This window comes from Lontra canadensis, unplaced genomic scaffold (assembly GCF_010015895.1).
Source record: "Lontra canadensis isolate GAN:19392208 unplaced genomic scaffold, GSC_riverotter_1.0 scaffold30, whole genome shotgun sequence".
In the NCBI taxonomy this organism is placed as follows: domain Eukaryota; kingdom Metazoa; phylum Chordata; class Mammalia; order Carnivora; family Mustelidae; genus Lontra; species Lontra canadensis.
Window position 1 is genome coordinate 10,391,246 of NW_022631024.1, and position 21,955 is coordinate 10,413,200.

Here is a 21,955-nt window from a genome sequence, read left to right on the forward strand (position 1 = left end):
AAAATAACAGCTACTTAAGTACAAACCTAACCAAAAAAATGTACAAGAACTACAAGAGGAAAACTACAAAACTCAGATGAATGAAATCAAATAACTAAATAAGGGGCACCTGAGTGGCTCATTCACTTCAGCATCTGCCAGTCGGCTCAAGTCACGATCTGGGAGTTCGGTATCTTGAGCTCCCACATCTCCCTGCTGAGTCTGCTTCTCCCTCTGCCCCTCACCCCGCTCATATCCTGTCTCTCACACTGTCTCTAAAATAAAATAAAATAAAATAAAATAAAATAATAATAAATAAATAAATAAAATAAAGAACTAAATAAATGGAGAAATACAGAGGCCCTGGATGGCACAGTGGGTTGAGCACCCAACTCTTGGTTTCATCCCAGATCATGAACTCAGGGTCATGAGATCGAGCTCCACATCAGGCTCCATGCTCAGTACGGAATTGACTTGAGATTCTCTCTCCCTCTATTTCTGCCCATCCTGCTCATGTTCTCTCTTGCTCTCTGCCTCTAAAATAATAACTATTTAAAAAAAAGAAAAGGAGGGGGGCGCCTGGGTGGCTCAGTGGGTTAAGCCACTTCCTTCGGCTCAGGTCATGATCTCAAGGTCCTGGGATCAAGCCCTGCATCGGGCTCTCTGCTCAGCGGGGAGCCTGCTTCTCCCTCTCTCTCTGCCTGCCTCTCTGCCTACTTGTGATCTCTGTCAAATGAATAAATAAAATCTTTAAAAAAAAAAAAAAGAAAAGGAGAAATATTACACATTCATAAATAAGGACACTCAGTAATGTCAAGATGACAGTGCTTTGTAATTTGATCTATAGACACAATACAATTACATCCAAAACATCAGCAAGTTATGTTGTGGATATTGACAAACGGACTCTAAAGCATATGGAGGCAAAAGACCCAGAAGAATGAACACAGTATTAGGATGAACAAACGTGGAAGACGGACACTGACTTTAAAACTGACTAAAAAGGTATAGTAACCAACCCAGGACGATCCTGGTGAAAGAATAGACAGTTAGCAAACCCAGAAACAGACCCCTATATAGTAACTGATCTTTGCCCAAGAGCAAGATAGTCTTTGTAACAAATGCTGCTGGAATAACTGAACACCCACGTGCAGTCAAGTGAATGTACACACAGACCTTCCTTATACCCTTCACAAAACTCAAAACAGATCATAGATCAAAATATAAAACACCAAAGTATAAAACTCCTAGAGATGACCCTGGTATGGAAATGCCTTTAGATACACCACCACACATATGATCCAAGAAAGAACCTACAATCTGGACTTCTATTAAAAATAAAAACTTCAGGGTGCCTGGGTGGCTCAATAGTCATTAAGCATCTGCCTTCAGCTCGGGTCATGAACACAGGGTCCTGGGATGGAGCCCTGCATCAGGCTCCCTGCTCAGTGGGGAGTTTGCTTCTCCCTCTCCCTCGGACTGCTGCTCCCCCTGCTTGAGCTCACACTCTCTGTTAAATAAATAAATAAAATCTTTTTAAAACAAAACAAATAAAAAAATACTTCTGCTCTACCAGAGACAGTGTCAAGAGAATGAGAGGACAGGCTACAAACTGGGAGCAAATATTTGCAAAAGACACGTTTGATAAAGGACTGCTACCCAAACTATACAAAGAACTCTTAAAGCTCAATAAGAAAACAACCCAATTTTTTTTTTAAAAATGGGCCAAAGACCTTGACACCTCCCCAAATGAGATATACAGATGGCAAATCAGAATATGAAAAAAATGTTCCACATAGGTCATCAGGGAGATGCCACTACATACATATTAGAATGACCAAAATCCCAAACACTTGTAACACCAAGAGCCGGTGAGGATACGGAGCTGAAGGAACTCTCACTCACTGCTCGCAAGAATATCAAATGGCAGGGCTACTTTGGAAGAGAGCTGGCAGTTTCTCAAAAAACTAAACATACTCTTGCCATCCAGCAATCACATCCTCAGTATTTACCCAAAGGAGCTGAAAACTTACATCCACACAAACACCTGCACATGGATGTTTACAGCAGCTTTACTCATAATTGCCAAGACCTGGGAGGAACCAAGATGCCTTTCAGTAGGTGAACGGGTAAACTAGCACATCCAGATAATGAAGTAGGATTAAGAACTAAAAAAAATGAGCCATGAAAAGACAAGGAATAACCAAACACACATACACACACAAAACCATAAATGCATACTGCTGAGGAAAAACAGCCCACTTGAGAAGGCTACATACTATTGATACCAGCTACACGACACTCTGGAAAAAGCAAAATCATGGAGACAATAAAAAGACCAGTGGTTGCTAGGGGGCTGAGGGTGAATGAAGGGATAAACAGGCAGAACACAGAGGATCTTTGGGGCACTGAAAAATATTCTGTACGATACTATCAATGGATACATGTTATCAAATGTTTGTCTCAAACCAAAGGACACACAACACCCCGACATATACAGTGGACTATGGGTGGTTAGGATGTGTCAGCACAGGGTCACTGATATTAACAAGTGTGCCACTCTGGTTGGGCATGTTGACATTGGGTGAGGCTGTGCATGCCTGGGGCAAAAGTATACATATGGGAAATCTCTGTATCTTCCTCTCTACTTTGCAGTGAACCTGAATCTTCTCTAAAATATCTTTTTAAAAAAATGACAAGTAACAGCTCCCACTTACTAAGAACTTTCCATGTCCCATGCACTCTGCATTACTAGGTAATCTATCAACTAAATGAAGGAGATACTATTAAGGATTCCATTTTATAGTTGACAGAATGAGACTCAAATTGTCATTCTGAGGGAACTAAAATATAGATCAACAAACTCACTGCACACGGATTTTATGGTTTAGTGGGTAAGTGAATTGCTGGTCTACCTGGAGGGCTCAGGGCCTTAAAAACACCGTGAACCACAAATACAGCAAGAACCACCACACTGCCATGAATTACCAAAAATCATGAGACTCTCCTATATTGTAATTTATACCCAGATGGCCCCTAAATTGCACACTTCAGGAAGAAATCTGGAATCAGCTTCAAATAACTAAACGTGAAGAAAATATATGGCTCACTTTCTTTTACTTTTTAAGAACAGCAATTCAAAGTCATTCTACATAACCAATTTAGAGCATCAGCATAGTGTAATAAAAAGCACAAACTGCAAGGAAAGATACACAATTAAGGTAAAATTCAAAATGTGATCTCGGTAGGAATACAGAGGGACTTCAAAGACACAAAATGTTTTATTTCCTAAGTTGAGTAGTGGGTATGTGCATTTTCGTTTATTCTTTAAGCTGTGCATACACATATAATTTGTGTTATAGTTTCATAAACTGGTTTAAAGAATATAGTCAGAGTAGACCTCAAATCCCAACTCTGCCTTTGGGCAAGTTGCTTCCCATCTCTAAGCTTTGATCACTCAAATACTCATTGAGGGCCTACAGTATGCCAGGTACTGTTCTAGCTGTTGGAATTTCAGGTACAAGAAAGAGGTGATTTCTGCCTTCGTGGAACCCTGTTTTTCTTACCTAGAAAACTGAGCCTACTACCTCTTACTTCATTAGGTGATGAGCAAAGGCTTTATTATAATGAGATTTCCTTAGGCTTAACTATAGTTTAAAGAAATACTCTAACAATCCTACAACGTAAGGCACATTATAATTCTCAAAATCTTAAAAGCTTAAAAAGTACAGTGAGGGGAACCTGGGTGGCTCAGTCATTATACACCTGACTTCGGCTCAGGTCATGATCTCAGGGTCCTGGGATCAAGCCCAGTGTCAGGCTCCACGTTCAGTGGGGAGGCTGCTTGTCCCTCTCCCCCTGCCTCTCCCCTGACCCTGCTCAGGCTCACTTGCTCACTCTCAAATACATAAAATCTTTAAAAAAAAAAAAAAAAGCACAATGAAATGAGGTTTCATGCCTCTATTCCAAATAAGTGATTTTCAAGTGGGCATGTCAAGTACTCAGAGTCAGGAAAAATTAATGTTTAAGTAATCCATGTCTTTTGAGTGAGTGGTAATTTGTCCCTACACTACTGCAAATTATGTTCATAACTTAATACTCCATAAAGTGGATTCACTTTCACTAGAAAAATCCAAGGATGCAAAAGAAGAAAAATAAAGAAAAGCTAAAGTATCATGCTGACTCATTTAAAAGAAAAAAAAAAAAAAAACTATAAGAAATCCTTGTACTGTTCATGAATGAAAACTGCCTCTCCCCTGATTTTCTACATAAGCCTGATTTTTCTTCCCTCACAATGTCTGATTTTTCTAACTATTGCATGTACAGGTAATATTAGCCAGTACTTTTCAGGATGACGCCATAAGAATGAAGTTAAAATCCTGAATCTACAACTTAATGGTTGTCCCATCTGGGCAAACAAATAAACCTTTTGAAGCCTCAGGTTCCTCAAAAATATGACCCATCTTAAAAGGGCCATATATTAACAATATAAGAACAATACTAAGAAAAGTGTAACAATATTAAGAAAAGTGACTGAAATATAATAAGGACTCAATAAAATCCACTTTATCACCATTCTTCAAAAGTTTGCTGTGACTATATTATTGAAAAGAAGATAATAAATTCAGTTAATACCACTAATATTTTAATCCGAAGTAAAACAACTCTCAAAGGGCTTTTTTTCCCCTCCATCCCACTTCTAAAGAAACAGCATACATTTTAAAAAAATTTTTTAAGATCTTATTTGAGAGAGAGACAGTAGAAGGGAGCACAAGATCGGGGGGAAGTACAGAGGAAGAAGCAGACTCCACCCTGAGCAGAGACTGAGATCATCACCTGAGCCAAAGGCAGCCACCCAGGCACACTGTTTTTATTTTTTAGATCAATGTTTCATTTTTTTTAAAGATTTTATTTATTTGACAGAGATCACAAGTAGGTAGAGAGGAGAGTGGGGGAAAGCAGGCTCCCTGCGGAGCAGAGAGCCCGATGCGGACCTTGATCCCAGGATCCTGGGATCATGACCTGAGCTGAAGGCAGAGGCTTAACCCACTGAGCCACCCAGGCACGCTAGATCAATGTTTTAAAACTATCTAGTCACACTGAGCATCCACTGTGGTCACAGATCCAAGCAACGTTCATAGAATTAGAGACCTGCAAAGTGAAAGCTCAGATTCAGAATATAACAAATCTGGCTCTCAATCCCGTCCATTGGCTGAGACTTGCTTTTCTTCATGATACTGCGGATCCAGAAATGTGAAAGGCTATTTAAGAGAGATTTGAAAGCCCGGGTGTTTGCATGCTTAAGTTACTGATCATAGCTGAAAACCACAGCTAACTGAAGCATCACATCATAAGCATTCCTTCCAGAGCTCTCACAGCAGTTTCTTCACTGGACTATCCACTTCTTGCTACCAAGTGGCCACTGGCTACTGCAGTAGAACACTGGGCAGGGAACGGACACCGGAGGAAGCAGGTAGGCAGAACGGCCTCAAGACCCTGATGCTGCTAGCCACTCTCTTGGTCAGCTACAAAGCTGCCCAAGCAGGGGCGCCCACCGCAGGCTCCGAGATGCCAGCTGTAATGAGACCCTTGTGCTGGAAATGCATTCCAGAATTTCAGCATGGCCGGTACCATCTGATCACGGGACCAGCAGGCTCATTGCCCTTGTGAGAGCACCCTCTTCCAAGACCTTCAGGAGACAGGCTAAACTCAGCTCTGGGAGCTTTCCCAACTCAAGACGACCTTTTTCGTTTTCTGGGGTCCCCAAGTAAAGGTGGGTTCTTGAGCAAAGACATAAATCAGAGCACACAAAATGGAATGTGGCCAAAAAGCATAAAAGTTAAGAACAAAGTAGATCAAGTATCTGCTTGAAATATTACGACTTCTTTATAAAAATCACATACCGAAGTAACAGGTACTATACACAGCGATGTTAGCTGGCATTATTTACAAAAGGAGAACTCTGGAAACAATCTAAAGATCTGATTGTAAGTAAATATTACTCATAAATATGATGTAATAATTCATAGAAAATGAAATTATTTTCACAAAGCTGTATAATAATTTTTGGAAAAGCTTAATGATTTGGGGGAGACCAGCAAGGAAAACATACGTAGAGCAGAAGTTCAGGGAAAAGTTTATACGTATGTTTATATTTACATATATATTTATATATATGCTTTATTTCAACACACTGACACACAAAAGACTACAAGGAAATAAATATACCAAAACATTAATAGCGTATCACCAAGTGATGATTTTTCTCTTTGTAATTTTTCAAAAATTTTTAAATTGTATACATACTCAAAACAAGGTACTACAAATTTAAATAGGAAAAAAAACAAAAACACAAACCAGGATAATTTGTCAATATGTACTCAAATAACTTGAGAAAATTTATTTTTTTTAATTTACAATGAGAATATAACACACCACAGTATAAGAAAAACTGTAAGAATGAAACTCCCACAGAAGTTTATAGAACAAAATGTATACTAAATCCTCCAATTAAAGACCTGTAAAGTAGTTTCAGTGCTTTCTAACCCACCTTCTCACAGCAGGGAATTAATCCTTCAGGGGGATGCAAACCAACTTCAAAGAGAAGATTATGCCCAGACACTAGTACTGTATAGCGTAAGGTTTATACCTAAGTTTGCTCAGATACTTTGGCAGGGATCAGAGATGCAGATCCAAGGAACAAAGACTAATCTTAAGACAGATTCCTTGCAATCATTTAAAAAGACAAAAATAATGCATTCAATAATAGCCAAAAAAGGCAAATATAATGGGTTTTATTAAAAACAAGAAGGTTGTAGAAGTAGACAAAAGATACCTAAAATCAAACACTAAGTGACAGCTTATTCCCTGGTAATAGTAACTCAGAAATCTCAGAAACTCCTGAAGAAAACTAGAGGCACCGCAAGTTATTTGCGTACCCAAATCTTACTGGAACGGTGTTTCTAAGGTGTCCCATTCAAATGTGTCCAAGGTCCTGATGCACTAAGTGGAGCTGACATATCACATGTCCCTTCCATGGAGGTCACGGAATGTTCTCAAGTACAGTAAGTACACAGAGCACTTACAATACATGTCTTCAGTAAGGGAGACATTAAAAGCAATTGAGGGAAAAATATTTCTAACATCTAGTAATTTTTTTTTAAGATTTTATTTATTTATTTGAGAGAGAACAAGAGAACACAAGCAGGGGGAGGAGCAGAGGGAGAGGGGGAAGCAGGCTCCCCACTGAGCAGCAAGCAGATGCGGGGGCTGGATCCCAGGACTCTGGGATCATGACCAGAGCTGAAGGCAGATGCTTAACCAACAGAGCCACCCAGGCACCCCTACAGTCTAGTAATACTTCTCACTGGCCTGTTTCACATCTGTCATCTTTTTGTGAGGTGACTTTTTTTTTTTGTATGATTTAGAAGTACCTGATTATTTTATTTTTTTCTTAAGACTTCATTTTTTAAGTAACCAATACACCCAGCATGGGGCTTGAACTTAGAACTCAGAGATCAAGAGTCACATACTCTACCAACTGACCCAGTCAGGTGCTCCTAGGAGTACCTGATCATTTTATGAAAACATTTTAAGTAAAGGAGTAGCAGACCCCAGTAATTCAGATTTAGTTTCCCAACTGTTTCCTTGGTTTTGGTTTTGGTTTTTTTCAAGTAGGCTTTATACCCAGGGGAGGCCTGAACTCACAACCCTGAGATCAAGAGTTGCATGCTCTACAGACTGAGCCAGTCAGGTGCCCCCAATTAGTTTCCCAAATTTTTAAATTAGCTAATCATCTAAATGAAAACTAGAATCCTTACTAGATTAAAGACCTAAATGTGAAAGGCAAAACTATACATTTCTTAGAGAAAATTATCTTCATAACTGTGGGGTAAGAAAATGCTGGTCCATTGTACTATATCATAATCGAGAAGTTATGATCAAAGTTAACATAAAGAGAGTGAAAGACAAACCATAGAGTGGAAGAAGACATTTGTAATACATACAATAAGATAATTAGTATCCATAGTATAAGCTTACAAATCAATGAGGGAAAAAAAGGTAGAAAACTCAATAAGAAAAATGAGCCAAGAGACTTGAAAATCACTTTAAAAAACAAGCCATTCAAGAAGCCAATAAGCAGAAGGTGCTTGGTCTCATTAGTTATCAGGAAAATGCAAAGAAAAACAAGGAGATACTGCTATATAACCATGAGGTTGACAAAAATCAACACATCTAACTGTACCAACGACTGATGAAACTGTACAGCAGTAAGGACTATCAAACACTGCTGGAGGGAGTGTAGACGAGCACAATTTTTAAAAACAGGTTATCATGATCCAGTAATCAAGTATGGTATCTATCCTAAGGAAAATACATTTAAGTGCGCCAGGATTCACGTATGAAGAATGATTACGGCGGCATTGCTTGTAATGGCCCAAAACTGCAAACAACTTCAAGTGTTTGCAACAGAATGGATAAATTGTGATATAATCCTAGTGTATTACACAGTAATGAAAATGAATGACTACAGCTACACACAACATGAAGAACCCTTACAAACATAATCTTGAGCAAAAAAAAATAGCAAAAGTACACAAAAAATAAATCTGCTTCTGTAAAATTCAGAAGCAAGCACTATATTATATTTTTCAAGGAGGTAAGCTTAGGTCATAAAACTATAAAGAAAAACAAATGATTATCATTAAAGTCAGGATAGTAGTTCCCTCTGGAGAAAGGAAAGGGGGGAACTCTGAGGTGCCAACCAAACCCAACTCCAACACTTACAGGGCCTCAGAAAGAGTACACATAGAGGCCCTCATACCATATGTGTTAATACATAACAGATATGAAACAAGCTTACAAAATATAAATATCTTCTATCCTCCTATCATGAAAAACATACCTTTATAACTGCCTGGAAAGCCAGATTCATACAGAGAATTCTGGGATTCCCCAGAGTTCCATGCAGAAACATGGTGGTCCAGGGAGAATTGGCCACTGGTCCATCTCCCATCGTCCTCTTCTCCATCCCGCACAGCCAAGGACCTCACACACAAGCATGCAGTCACCTCCATTCACAAGTCCAAGCTCCATTCCATACCCTACTCTCCACACACAACCACACTTAGGCCATCCCTTGTATAGACCAGCAGCCATGCCCACCCTCAGAAGTATGGACCCCAGGAAAGGGACTCACACAGGCTCTGGAAACAAGCTCAGGGCCCTTTGGGCAGGAAATTCTGAGATCCTAGGTTTTTAAAGTATGGTCTACCATGGAAAGGTTCAGACTCTAAGCAGGCATGTCCCACAGGCCCCACAGACTCTGCACCATGGAAGAGGGCCAAAGCAGGGCCCACTAAAGCACAGGGCTAGGGGAGGGAGCCTTCCTGCAGTAACAGTATTTCCTTACACCCAGGCAACATTGTATTTCTTAGCCTGGAGAGCAGTAACATGGGCACATGATCATTATTTGCTAAACTATAAATGTAAGTTCCATGTATTTTTTTTTTTTTGCACAAATAAGGGATAGACATCATGTGCCTGTTTGTATGATACACAGTAACAGAGAGACACCTGCCAACATTTCATAACCCAAATCTAATCATGAGGATATGATCAGATCCAAATCTAGAGACCTTCTGCAAAACAACAGACCTAAATTCTTCAAAACATGTCTGTGATAAAAGGTAAAGAATGGCTGCAAAACTATTAATGAAAGAAACTAAATACATATGAAGCTGAACGGACTGCGTGATCCTGACTAATCAGATTCTGGATCAGAAAGGAAAATGCTATAAAGAATACTATTGGCAAAACTGATTGAATTTAAACAGGAACAACTGACATTATATCAACATTAAATTCTTTCCTTTCAATAACTCTACTAGAATTACGTATGAAAATTCTTAGCGGGGGGGGGGGGGGGCCTTGGGTGGCTCAGTGGGTTAAGCCTCTGCCTTTGGCTCAAGTCATGATCTCAAGGCCCTGGGATCAAGCCCCACATCGGGCTCTCTGCTCACCAGGGAGCCTACTTCACCCTTCTCTCTCTCTGCTTATCTCTCTGCCTACTTAGGATCTCTCTCTGTGTGTCAAATAAATTTTAAAAATATATATATTTTTTAAAAAAGAAAAAATTCTTAGGAGATATATTCTGAAATATGTAGGGGTAAAGGGTCACTATGCCTGCAATTTATTCTGAGACGACTCAAAAAATAATATGTATATACATACAGAATAAAGTATGGCAAAAAAGGGTAATAACTGATGAACCTAAGGAAAGGGCATATGCACTTGACCATTCTTATAACTTTCATCTTTTAAAATATTTTCAAAATAAAAAGTTTTTATAATATACTAAAGGGTTATACAAGAAAGAAGTTGTCTATAGGGCAGATGAATTAGATGACTGGGGTAAGATACTAAGACTTTGCATTTTGTTCATTCTTCCATCTTATTTGTAATTTTTTTTAAAGATTTTATTTATGTATTTGGGAGAGAGCGCATGAGCAGGGAGGGGAGTGGGAGAAAGAGAAGCAGACTCCCTGCTGAGCAGGGAGCCTGATGCAGGGCTTGATCCCAGGACTCTGGATTCATAATCAGTACAGAAGGCAGATGCCCAACCCACTGAGCCACCCAGGTGCCCCCTCTTATTTCTACTTTTCTAATTTTGTTCTTTTTCCCAAAAAAATTCCTTTTAACTTTGGGAGGAAAAAAAATCCTAGAACACTGAAAGAGGTAGCAACCGTAAAAAAAGAAAAATTCTGTCCCTGAATTTATCTGTCAAATCATAGCCATCATCAAATGGTTACTCTGTAAACTAGGCCCTCAGAGGGGCTGCTGCTGGTATGCACCTAAGAACAGAGGCTTCCCAAGGCAATGGTTTACAGAGTAAGAGGGATAACGTAACATAGGTGCTAACGTTCCACTTCTAGAATGACCATAAATTTGTAACCTTCATTAGATAACCCAGAAAGTGGCACACACAGTTATCTCACTTTCGCTATTAAGAGAAATTCATTCAGGGGCATCTGGGTGGCTCAGTGGGTTAAAGCCTCTGCCTTAGGCTCAGGTCATGACCCCAGGGTCCTGGGATCGAGCCCCGAATCGGGCTCTCTGCTCAGCAGGGAGCCTGCTTCCCCCCTCTCTCCGCCTGCCTCTCTGCCTACTTGTGATCTCTGTCAAATAAATAGATAAAATCTTTGGAAAAAAAAAAAAAAGAGAGAGAGAGAGAAAAATTCATTCATTTAACAAATATTAGTGGCATCATGCAAAGCCCTGTGGATGACATGGAGAGATGTGCCCAACACGGTCATGGCCCTCGAGGTGGCATGTTAGCGGAATAAAGAAGACTTGAACCAAAAATCCTAGTTATTCCACACAGTGGCCATGTGATTCTGGTAAATAATTTGACCAGAGATTCTATTTTCTCATAGGTATAATGGAGATGTCACCCAACTATCTTTAAAGGGTTGTATTGTAAGGATAAAATGTCCAACACATAGAACAACAGAACAGATACTCAATAAAAGTAGCTATTTTATGAGTTTTACAGTCTAACATAATGAAATAGAAAATGTTGCACAGCCAGCTGAGAGCATAACTATCACTGGAATCCTGATTACTCCAAGTTTCTAATCCAAGTAAATTCACTTTCCCTAAACACCAAGTAATACATACAACTGTTTGTGTGTGTGGACCAAGAGCTGCTCCTGGCAAATGCATCACTCCTAGTTACCAAGAAAAAGAATAGTACGTTATAGGGTTATTTTTTTCTCATTAACCAAGAAGGATCTTAGTTGAGAATATACTCAGTCTTTGCAAGATACTCTAACCTTAACTAAGACCCTATTGTCCAGCAATACACGTCCAAATCAGTCCAAAAGCTAAAGCCAGAGGAGGCTTTTCCTTGAACTAATTTCCAACTTTTACCAGCAGACATAAAATTTACTACACTAAATCCATTTCAAACATCTCCTTCCAGTTTAGTGGCAGAGTTTTCCCTTTATATTATTTTGTAACCTAATTCTAAGCCTTTCTCATTAGCAAGGTGACAATATTTCATACTAAGCAGCTGACTTCCAGGCATCTGTGAAAGATACAAACCAAAACCCAATGATCACAGTGAATAGAACCAAACTTCAAGCCTGATGTAGTAGTGACTTAAATTGTTCACTGCACTAATTCTCCATTCCTTAGGATGATGTGGGATAAAAGGGGAAGACAATTAAATATACTTAAAGATAAATCACCGTTTAGAATATTCACACGTCCCACGTGCACAGCTCTCTCCACCTGATCTTAGCTAAAAGGCCAAGAGGCGATGTCCTGCACAGCTATCTCATACGATAAACACAGATCACAACCAAACATGCAAATACCTGAAAGAGTGCCACCCGTCCTCGGATAGGCCACTTCAACATAGACTTCAAACGTGGTCTCTGGGTTCTGCCTACAAAAGAAACAGACTGTGATTACTGACAAGGATAGAGGCAGCGTGGTATGGAACATGCGGGCTGTGGTATAAGGCAGACTTTACTTAAAATCCTTGGCTCCACAACTTAATAGCTGTGGAGCTTTGGCCAAGTTACTCAACTTCTCTGAGCCATGCCTACCCAATCTATAAGATGAAAACACCTGGGGTGCCTAGGTGGCCCCCGTCAGTTAAGCATCTGCCTTTTGCTCAGGTCATATCTCAGGGTCCCGGGATCAAGCTCCTTGTTGGGCTCCTTGCTCACTGGGGAGTCTGCTTCTCCCTCTCCCTCTGCCTGTACAACACCCCCCCCACCTGCCACCAGTTGTGCTCCCTCTCTCTTCTCTCAAATAAATAAAAACACTTAAGAAAAAGAAAAAAATGAAAACACCTAACCAGAAGAATTACCATGAAACTTAAAACATACAAAAACTGTCCAGGTATAATGGCTGACAAATAATAGGCTATAGCCGTGATTATGATTTCACAGGAGTCATGTTTTGAATTTACACAGCTGTACCTCCAAAGCCATAAGCAGAATTCTGAGGAAACTCAAACCAAGGCAACATTAGCACAAAGTATCTTCTCCCGCATAGTCCAGGATAAAACATATGATGCAGTCAGCTTGCTTATTTACAAGTTTTAAAGAATGAAACAGAGAAATAATATCCTAAACCACTGGGCTATTATGAAGACAGGATGCTAATCTAAATACAAGATATTGTTTCCACACAGGGGGCTTCACTGGTACTGGCAATGGCAAGTATATGACACTTCATTATTATATCCTTTTACCTCTTTATGCCATAAATATTTCATAATAAGCCTGAAAAAGATCACAGCACTAACAGAACATTAACAGTTGTTAATTCTGAATGATGAGAACATCGGGTTATATTAGCTTTGAGTTTTCTCTTTGATTCTGAAACTACAATAAAAAGGTATTTCCAGATTGACTGGAAATGGTTTAGAAGAAAATGTTATACTTTCAAATGTCTGTAACGGAATTCTATTTTAAACCTGACAACAAGGCTCAGAAACTTTGAGTCACCCGAACAGATCTAACAGTTACTTTCAATCAAATAAATACCCTGAATTTGCCCAGCAGATTCTGCTTCTCAAAATAAATCATTCATCTCATTTCATCCTCAGAATCCTATGAGGACAGGTAGATCGGTTATTATTCTCACCATACAGGTGAGGAACCTGAGGCAAAGAGATTCTATGTGACTTGGCGGCGGTGCCACAGCTAGTTAGAAACACAGCCACAACCAGAATTCACCCTCCTGGGGCTCAAATTCTGTGCTTCATTGATTCTAAGATGAACTTTTTCCCCCACATTCCCACTTCTCTTACAATCTATTGCATCTGACAATGCTAAATGGCAGCATTTTTTTTCCTCCTTAGTAATACACATCATGGTACATTTTACAAATAATGGCATCTGAGATTCAATAAATAGGTTAATACTCCTTCTACTTCCTTAGGAGTAGAAAAATGTGTGTTTTGTCAATCAGGAATCCATTTCTCTTGTGAAGGATCATCATTCCTTCCCTGAAGAGAAACCTAAGCTTTTGCTTTAAGTGAAAAGAGTTGGCTGCTCTAAAGTTCAAGGTATTTACATACACCTTGTCAAATTCAATTTTAAAAATCAGACAAGAGGGGCGCCTGGGTGGCTCAGTTGTTAAGCGTCTGCCTTCGGCTTGGGTCATGATCCCAGGGTCCTGGGACCAAGCCCCACATCGGGCTCCCTGCTCAGTGGGAAGCCTGCTTCTCCCTCTCCCACACCACCTGCTTGTGTTCCCTCTCTCACTGTGTCCCTCTCTGTCAATAAATAAAATATTTTAAAAAGAAAATCAGACAATAAAGTAGAATGTTTTACTTAATAGGCTAAATAAAACAAAGTAAATCAAAGTTTTAAAAGAGCCTTAAAATTTTTGTGTGTTTTCCCTGCAGGAGGATACAAAAAGGTCTATCAAGTTAGCCTCCTTTGGCCACCAAACATTGTGGAAAATGTCTTACGGAAACATCCCTTTCATTCAAATGATCTCAAAGTAGAGTGTTTGATTGAAGACAGGAATGTTCTAAGGCTATTTAAAGAACATCAGGAAGACTCCCTCTAAAATCTAAACACAGCCTTCTTCGGGTGCCTGGGTGGCACAGTTGGTTGAGTGTCCAACTCTTGGTTTCAGCTCAGGTCATGATTTCAGGGTCATGGGATCGAGCTCCACGTTGGACTCTGAGCTGAGCACACAGTCTGCTTAGGACTCACTCTCTCTCTCTCTCTCTCTCTCTCTCTCTTTCTCTCCCTGTGCCCCCTCCCCCTAAACTTGCACTTCCTCGCTCCAAAATAAATCAGTTTTTAAAAGAAAACTTTGGGACACCTGGGTGGTTCAGTTGGCTAAGCATCTCCCGTTGGCTCAGGTCATGTCAGACTCCTTGCTTAGCAGGGAGTCTGCTTCTCCCTCTGCCTGCCACTCCCCCTGCTTCTCTCTGACAAAATCTTTTTAAAAATTTTTAAAAACTTTTTAAATCAGGGGCACCTGGGTGGCTCAGTGGGTTGGGCCTCTGCCTTCGGCTCAGGTCATGATCCCAGGGTCCTGGGATCGAGCCCCACATCGGGCTCTCTGCTCGGCAGGGAGCCTGCTTCCTCCTCTCTGCCTACCTCTCCGCCTACTTGTGATCTCTGTCAAATAAATAAATTTTAAAAAATTAAAAAAAAACACTTTTTAAATCAATATAGCTTTCTTAAACTCATTTTTCAACTGGCTGAATTTCATCTCAAAATTTCATTTGGAAAATTGAAATAACAAACACTCACATACAAAGATGTTACATAACAAGTGTTTTTTTGTTTTTTGTTTTTTAACACTGAAGCTCTGATAAACTAACCTGTGCCATTAGGTTAAGGCATTTTGTACAGACCTGTTATATCTCTAAATGAAGACTGGCCTAACATGGTCTATACTCACTTTCTCTAACACACTTCAACCAGGCTTCAGAACCCACCAAAGCGCTGAAAAAACCTTGTCATATTACACCAACGACCACATTGCTAAAATGTGCTAAAATGGCCAACTCTCCTAACAGACACATAAAGTGTTCATCATCACTAGCCATCAGGGAAATTCAAATCAAAACCACAATGAGATACCATCTTACACCAGTCAGACGGGCAAAAATGGACAGGGAAAGAAACAACAAATGTTGGAGAAGGTGTGGAGAAAGGGGAACCCTCTTACATGGTTGGTGGGAATTCAAGTTGGTATAGCTGCTCTGGAAAACAGTGTGGAGGTCCCTCAAAATATTAAAAATAGAGCTACCCTATGACACAGCAATTACACTACTGGGTATTCACCCCAAAGATACAGATGTAGTGAAAAGAAGGGCCATCGCACCCCAATGTTCATAGCAGCATTGTCCACAATAGCCACACTGTGGAAGGAGCCAAGATACGGATGTGGTCCGTATACACAATGGAATAGTACTCAGCCATCAGAAAGGATGAACACCCAACTTTTGCATCAACATGGATGGGACTGGAGGAGACTAAGCTAAGTGAAATAAGTCAAACAGAGAAAGTCAATTATCATATGGTTTCACTTATTCGTGGAACATAAGGAATAGCACGGAGGACATTAGGAGAAGGAAGGGAAAAATGAAGGGAGAGAAATTGGGAGTGGGAGACAAACCATGAGAAACTATGGACTCCAGGAAACAAACTGAAGGTTTTAGAAGGGAGGAGAGCCTGGGGATGGGTATTAAGGAGGGCACGAATTGCATGGAGCACCGGTTGTTATACACAAATAGTGAATCATGAAACACTACATCAAACACTAATGATGTACTGAATGGTGACTAACATAACACAATAAAAATAAATAAATAAATAAATAAATAAATAAATAAATAAATAAAATGGCCAATTCTCAGGGCTCATTTTACTCAATGTCTCAGCAGCATTTGACAATTGACAGACTTTTCCCTCACTGAAACACTTTCGTCTGTCTTGCAGGGCATCGTTCTCTGTTGGTTCTCTTCCTACCTTACTGGCTGCTCCTTTGTTAAATCATTCTCATGTAACCTCTCCTACCCTCAAATTTAGTCCTGGACCTCTCCCTCTCCCCACTCATTACTTAGATGATCTCATTCAGCCTCATGGCTTTAATTACCATGCAAATGCTGACAAGCCCCAAAATCATGTCTCCAACCTGACTTCTTCCCCGACTCCAGATTCCCTTATCCAACTGCCTACTCAACATCCCTGCTTGGGTATTCAAGAAGCATTTCTAATTTAGCAAATGGCACTTTTCTTCCTCAAACCTGCGTCGCTTGAATTCCACCAATTATTTAGATTTAAAAAAACAACAACTTCATAACATCTTTGACCCCTCCTTTATATATATGCCACAATCATTTACATGTCACAATCAGCAGATTCTGCTGATTTGATCATCAAAATACATCCAGAATCTGAATGCTTCTCAGCATCCCCAACCCTACGGTCCTTGCCAGATCACAACCTTACCTTGACGACTGCAACACTCTCCTGACTGATCTTGCTGCTTCCTCTCTTGCCCTCCTTTGATCAGATTTCAACTCTTGTCAGTAATCCTCTTATTGGAAAGGTCAGTTTAGGTCAGTCCTTTACCTAAAACCTCCCTGACGTGTCCCCCATCACCCAAAGTCAAAGTTTTGGTTCTAGAGATGGATGATGGGCATGGCTGTACCACAGCAGGCACAGCTTTAGTACCCCTGAACTGTATACCGCCAAAAATGGTTAAGATGGTAAATTTCACATGTATTTTACAATTTAAAAAAACAAAAACAAAAACAAAAAACTGAGGATGGGGGGAAAAGGTCCTTACAAGGTCTACATGATCTGGCCTCTCCCTCTCCAACTTCATTTCATACCTTTTTCCCCTTGCTCACTGCACTCGAGGCATACAGTCCTTCCTTTAGCTCCTCAAACACACCAAATTCTTTCCTATATAACTTTGCATCCATCTTCATAAAGGGAGCCCTTCCTGTCATTCAAAACTCAGCTTCTATTTCAACTCAGAAAGACCTTCCCCAACACACTCTCTGCCATCTCATTTTAATTTCCACAGCATACCCATCACAATCTTGGTCATTGTCAGTCTCCCTCCTATGAATGTAAACTTGCAGGAGAAGGATTTTGTCAATCATACCCACTAGTGCTTCCCAGGTATCTAAACAGTGCCTGGGACACAACCAGAATCAAATACTGAGCAGAAAAGAAGGAATAAAGGAAGTACAAACCAGCCTTTCCTAGGGTCTGAAAGATTTCAATAAATGATAGGAGTGATTATAGACTCCCATGATTCTCAAATTTCAGCATGTGAAAAGAGAGATTTCAGCCCTACTTCAAAGTCTGGGGAGGCAGGGAAAGCCCAAGAATTAGCATTTTTAACTTGTAGCCAAATACTTGTCTACTAACAGGTAATACTGATGCAGCTGCACTAGTGATCACACTTCAAGAATGAACCACTGAGGGGCGCCTGGGTGGCTCAGTGGGTTAAAGCCTCTGCCTCTGGCTCAGGTCATGATCTCAGGGTCCTGGGATGGAGCCCTGCACTGGGCCCTCTGCTCAGCAGGGAGCCTCCTTCTCTCTCTCTGCCTGCCTCTCTGCCTGCCTCTCTGCCTACTTGTGATCTCTCTCTCTCTGCCAAATAAATGAATAAAATTTAAAAAAAAAAAAAAAGAACCACTGATCAAGTTAAATGCAATTCTTCCTCCAAATAATTTAGTACACAAAACAAAATAAACTTAAGGTATACTTAATAATCCATCAACAGAGCTTTTGCAATAAAATAGATTTCAAAGAAAAACAGCATTTGTAGGACTGAAGCTTACTCCTCTTCTATCGCTATCCTTAGTTACTGCCTCATTCGTCTAGTGAGTAAGAATAAAACTACCTGGGGCGCCTAGGTGGCTCAATTGGTTGGGCAGCTGCCTTGGGCTCAGGTCATGATCCCAAGGGTCCTGGGATCGAGCCCTGCATCAGGCTCCCCATTCAGCAGAGAGCCTCCTTCTCCTTCTCCCTCTGCCTGCATCACTCTGCCTACTTGTGCTCTATCTCCCTGTCAAATAAATAAATAAAATCTTTTTAAAATAAATAAATAAAATAATAATTTTAAAAACTACCTAAGTTTTTCACTCAGTTCAAATACCTGCCAGAGTTCTATTACATGGAGCTAAAGATTATGACAGTTACTTTAAAAAAAAAAAAAAAAGGGGGCAAAAAAGCTGACTAAAACACTAAGAACAAATTGGACTATAATTATAAGTTATAGTCATGCTTATCCATGATCACTTACATGTTGCCTTATGGAAGAGGTGGTGACTAATGTTATGACAAGTTATGCAACATACCAACAAATATACATAAGTTATTTTAAGGGCCAGTGAACCCAATGCAGATGGAAGCATTTTCTATTTCTTTGTGAATCAAAAAATAAATTTAAGAGTGCCTCTTCTAAATGCAAATGGCCAAGAGACTCTTAATATTTTCATTAAGCCTATAAACAATGAAGACTAACAATTTCCAGAAAGTCCCTGAGACTACCTTGAGACTGCTTATTTCCTCCATTACTCCTCTCAAGATGCTCAATATTTTTAACTACTTGGCTAAAGGAACTGAAAAACCTATTTCTGTCCTATTAACACTCACTGCTAATTCAGTACACGTAATGATGCTGAGAATACCATATTCAGAGCCAATTTTCCAATATGGACCCAAGTTTTCCCAGAACACTTCATGATATAGCTTAACATATTACCATGGAAATGTCCTGGTACTGCCACCATATCCCACTATTAATTGCCTTACGTCTCTATACCTTAATGATCTGGAACCCTGCCTACCTGCCAAGCAACTTTTTTTTTGCCACCCACCCTTACCTCCTGCAGTCCTGTACCCTAACATCCAGCTGTACAGAACTAGCTGTAGCCCACTCAACAAACCATGCTCTGGTTCACTAGGAACACCGTTACAGTTCTACTTCCACTATGGACTGCTTTCGTGTGCCAGGCACAATGCTAAGCACTTTACATGCATTATTTCAGTTAATCTTCAACTACCCTGTGGGTGTTTACCCCCATCTAAAGAGGAGGACACTGAGACACCTGGATGGCTCAGTCGGTTAAGTGTCTGCCTTCAGCTCAGGTCATGATCCCAGGGTCCTGGGATTGAGTCCCACATCAGGTTCCTTGCTCAGCGGGGAGCCTGCTTCTCCCTCTGCCTGCCGCTCCCCCTGCCTGTGCTCTCTCTGACAAATAAAATCTTTTTTTTTAAATGGCTATATTAAAAAAAAAGAGGACAACACTGAAACTCGGGATAAACTAGCCAAAGTCAAAGCAAACGAGTAGCAGAATCAACAAGAATCATCCAACAGCTCTAACCACTTTACCATTTGACATTATTCAGATGCGTTTCTACAAGGAACAGTCTTTCCAGTCTTTTGCACTTGACAATCTCATTCATCAAGCCTCAGCTCAGGCACGCCCTCCTTTCTGGAAAGCCTTTCTCAATCCCGCATAGCCATAGCACAGACAGGGTTAAGTACCCCTCCTCTACATTCCTAGGGCACCCTGTGCTTCCCCCACTCTTGCAGTTCTTACCACATTCAACCCTGACGCAATTACAATTACCCAAGGGGCTTTTAAAAATCCTAATGCCCAGGCCACACCCCCAGAACAACTAAATCAGAATCTTCAGGCACCAGTTATTTGTTTAAAGCTCCTCCCTCCCAACTTATTCCAGTGGAGAACCACCCACGTCCCTTTGATTAAATATCCACCTTCCCCTCTAGACTGGCAGCTTCTTGAGGGCACCGACGGTCTTCTCATAGCCCTGGTCTGACACCTGGCATAATAAGTGTCTGATGAATGAGTCTTCCTTCAACACCTGACATGTGGTTTCCAGTTCCTAGTAACTGCTTCTCCCTGACAAGAGGTAATTTACTGGATACACACTGCTCACACATGACTGTTACTCTTTAAAGATATCTTCCTTTGGAGTCAAAGGTATCAATAAGTCACACCTGCTGACAACAGCCTTGGCTCTTAAATACAGAAAAATGACACACAAACAGCTAAAATGTGTTTGAAAGAAGGGAGGTCTGTTCAGTTCTTGCTTCTGGGAGAATGAAGCCTGAAAGTAAGCCAAGAGAGCATTTCTATTCAATACCACTCTTCTGAACACAATTCTCAGTGATTCACTGGAAGGGCCATGCTCAGTGCTCAGGGCCATGTTCTCAAAATGATTAAGTACACTCAGCTTGAAGTCATGAAACAGACAAAGGCTTTGACAATATTCAGGCAGCAGGAAAGCTTAATGGGTTTTGTTGTTGTTGTTGTTGTTTTAGAGTATCATGCTATTGATCACTCTGCTGGACCATCAGCTTTCAATTAGGATCTACTTTTCCTCAATTACAACATATTGCGAGATTAGGAGAAAAATATAACACTAACTCCTCATAAAATGAATCTTCCCTGCATATGGTAACCATGCTACAATGCTAGGCCCTCATCCCTTTAAGTGTTATTTAGAGCCACAGATTTAAACACACACCATGTTAGGACCCCTTACTCATTTCACAGCCATCAAATCTTCAAACCAGATAAGATCTATCAAGCAAAATAGCAATCTATTCTCTATAGACTAATGATCTGACTTCACCACACTGTTTCTTTAGTTACAAATTTACATACTGAGGGAGCAGAGAGCGAGCAGAAGTCTATTTCAAACTTCATACCAGTTAAACTGTCTTAAGTTGACAACAAACTCACTCGAAACTGTATACACTTCAGCACATGCTAGCAAACATCACCTACTAAACATTGATTTCTTTAAGCCAGACAAACAAGCAAAAGGGTAGTGTTAATATTTCCAACAAGTCTCCATTTGTTCCAGTGAACTCTGAAATTAAAGCCGTGTTTTCCAGGCTGAAAATGCGGTATCAAAGGGTGCTTTCTAACCCATAACAAGTTAACACCTCCATAGAAGAATGCAGTCATTGTTAAGACTTGTTAGAAAATGATTAACTTAGTTGTGTAATTATACAAACAAGTCGTTTCAAGGTTTTACACTTAACTTTTCATTTCTAATAATGCTCTCAGGATCAGATTAATAAAGATACACAGATCCTGCTGTGCGAGGAGTTGCAAAGTTTCACCTTTTCATATAGGAAAGATTCTCGTGCCACCCTGTGTAAAGCAAGCTAATGGAAGAAATTTAGCTGAGTTCCAAGAAGAAAAACAGTGCCTGCACACCCCTCAGCAATGCGAAATACTGCATACATTTTTTTTTTAAGATGTATTTATTTGAGGGGCGCCTGGGTGGCTCAGTGGGTTAAGCCACTGCCTTCGGCTCAGGTCATGATCTCAGGGTCCTGGGATCGGGTCCCGCATCGGGCGCTCTGCTCAGCAGGGAGCCTGCTTCCTCCTCTCTCTCTCTCTATCTGCCTCTCCGTCTACTTG

The 21,955-nt window shown here is 40.4% G+C and overlaps 1 protein-coding gene across 7 annotated transcripts in view; it reads right to left on the reverse strand.

Annotated features, from left to right (window-relative positions):
- Window positions 1–21,955, reverse strand: part of DENND1A (DENN domain containing 1A) — a 496,671-nt gene that overhangs the window by 443,586 nt on the left and 31,130 nt on the right. For all 7 annotated transcript variants that reach the window (XM_032865818.1, XM_032865820.1, XM_032865816.1 and 4 more), the window contains exon 2: window positions 12,360–12,430. In XM_032865818.1, the coding sequence (XP_032721709.1) occupies window positions 12,360–12,401 (42 nt within the window). In that variant the 5' untranslated portion in view covers window positions 12,402–12,430. The remainder of the gene's footprint in view (window positions 1–12,359; window positions 12,431–21,955) is intronic.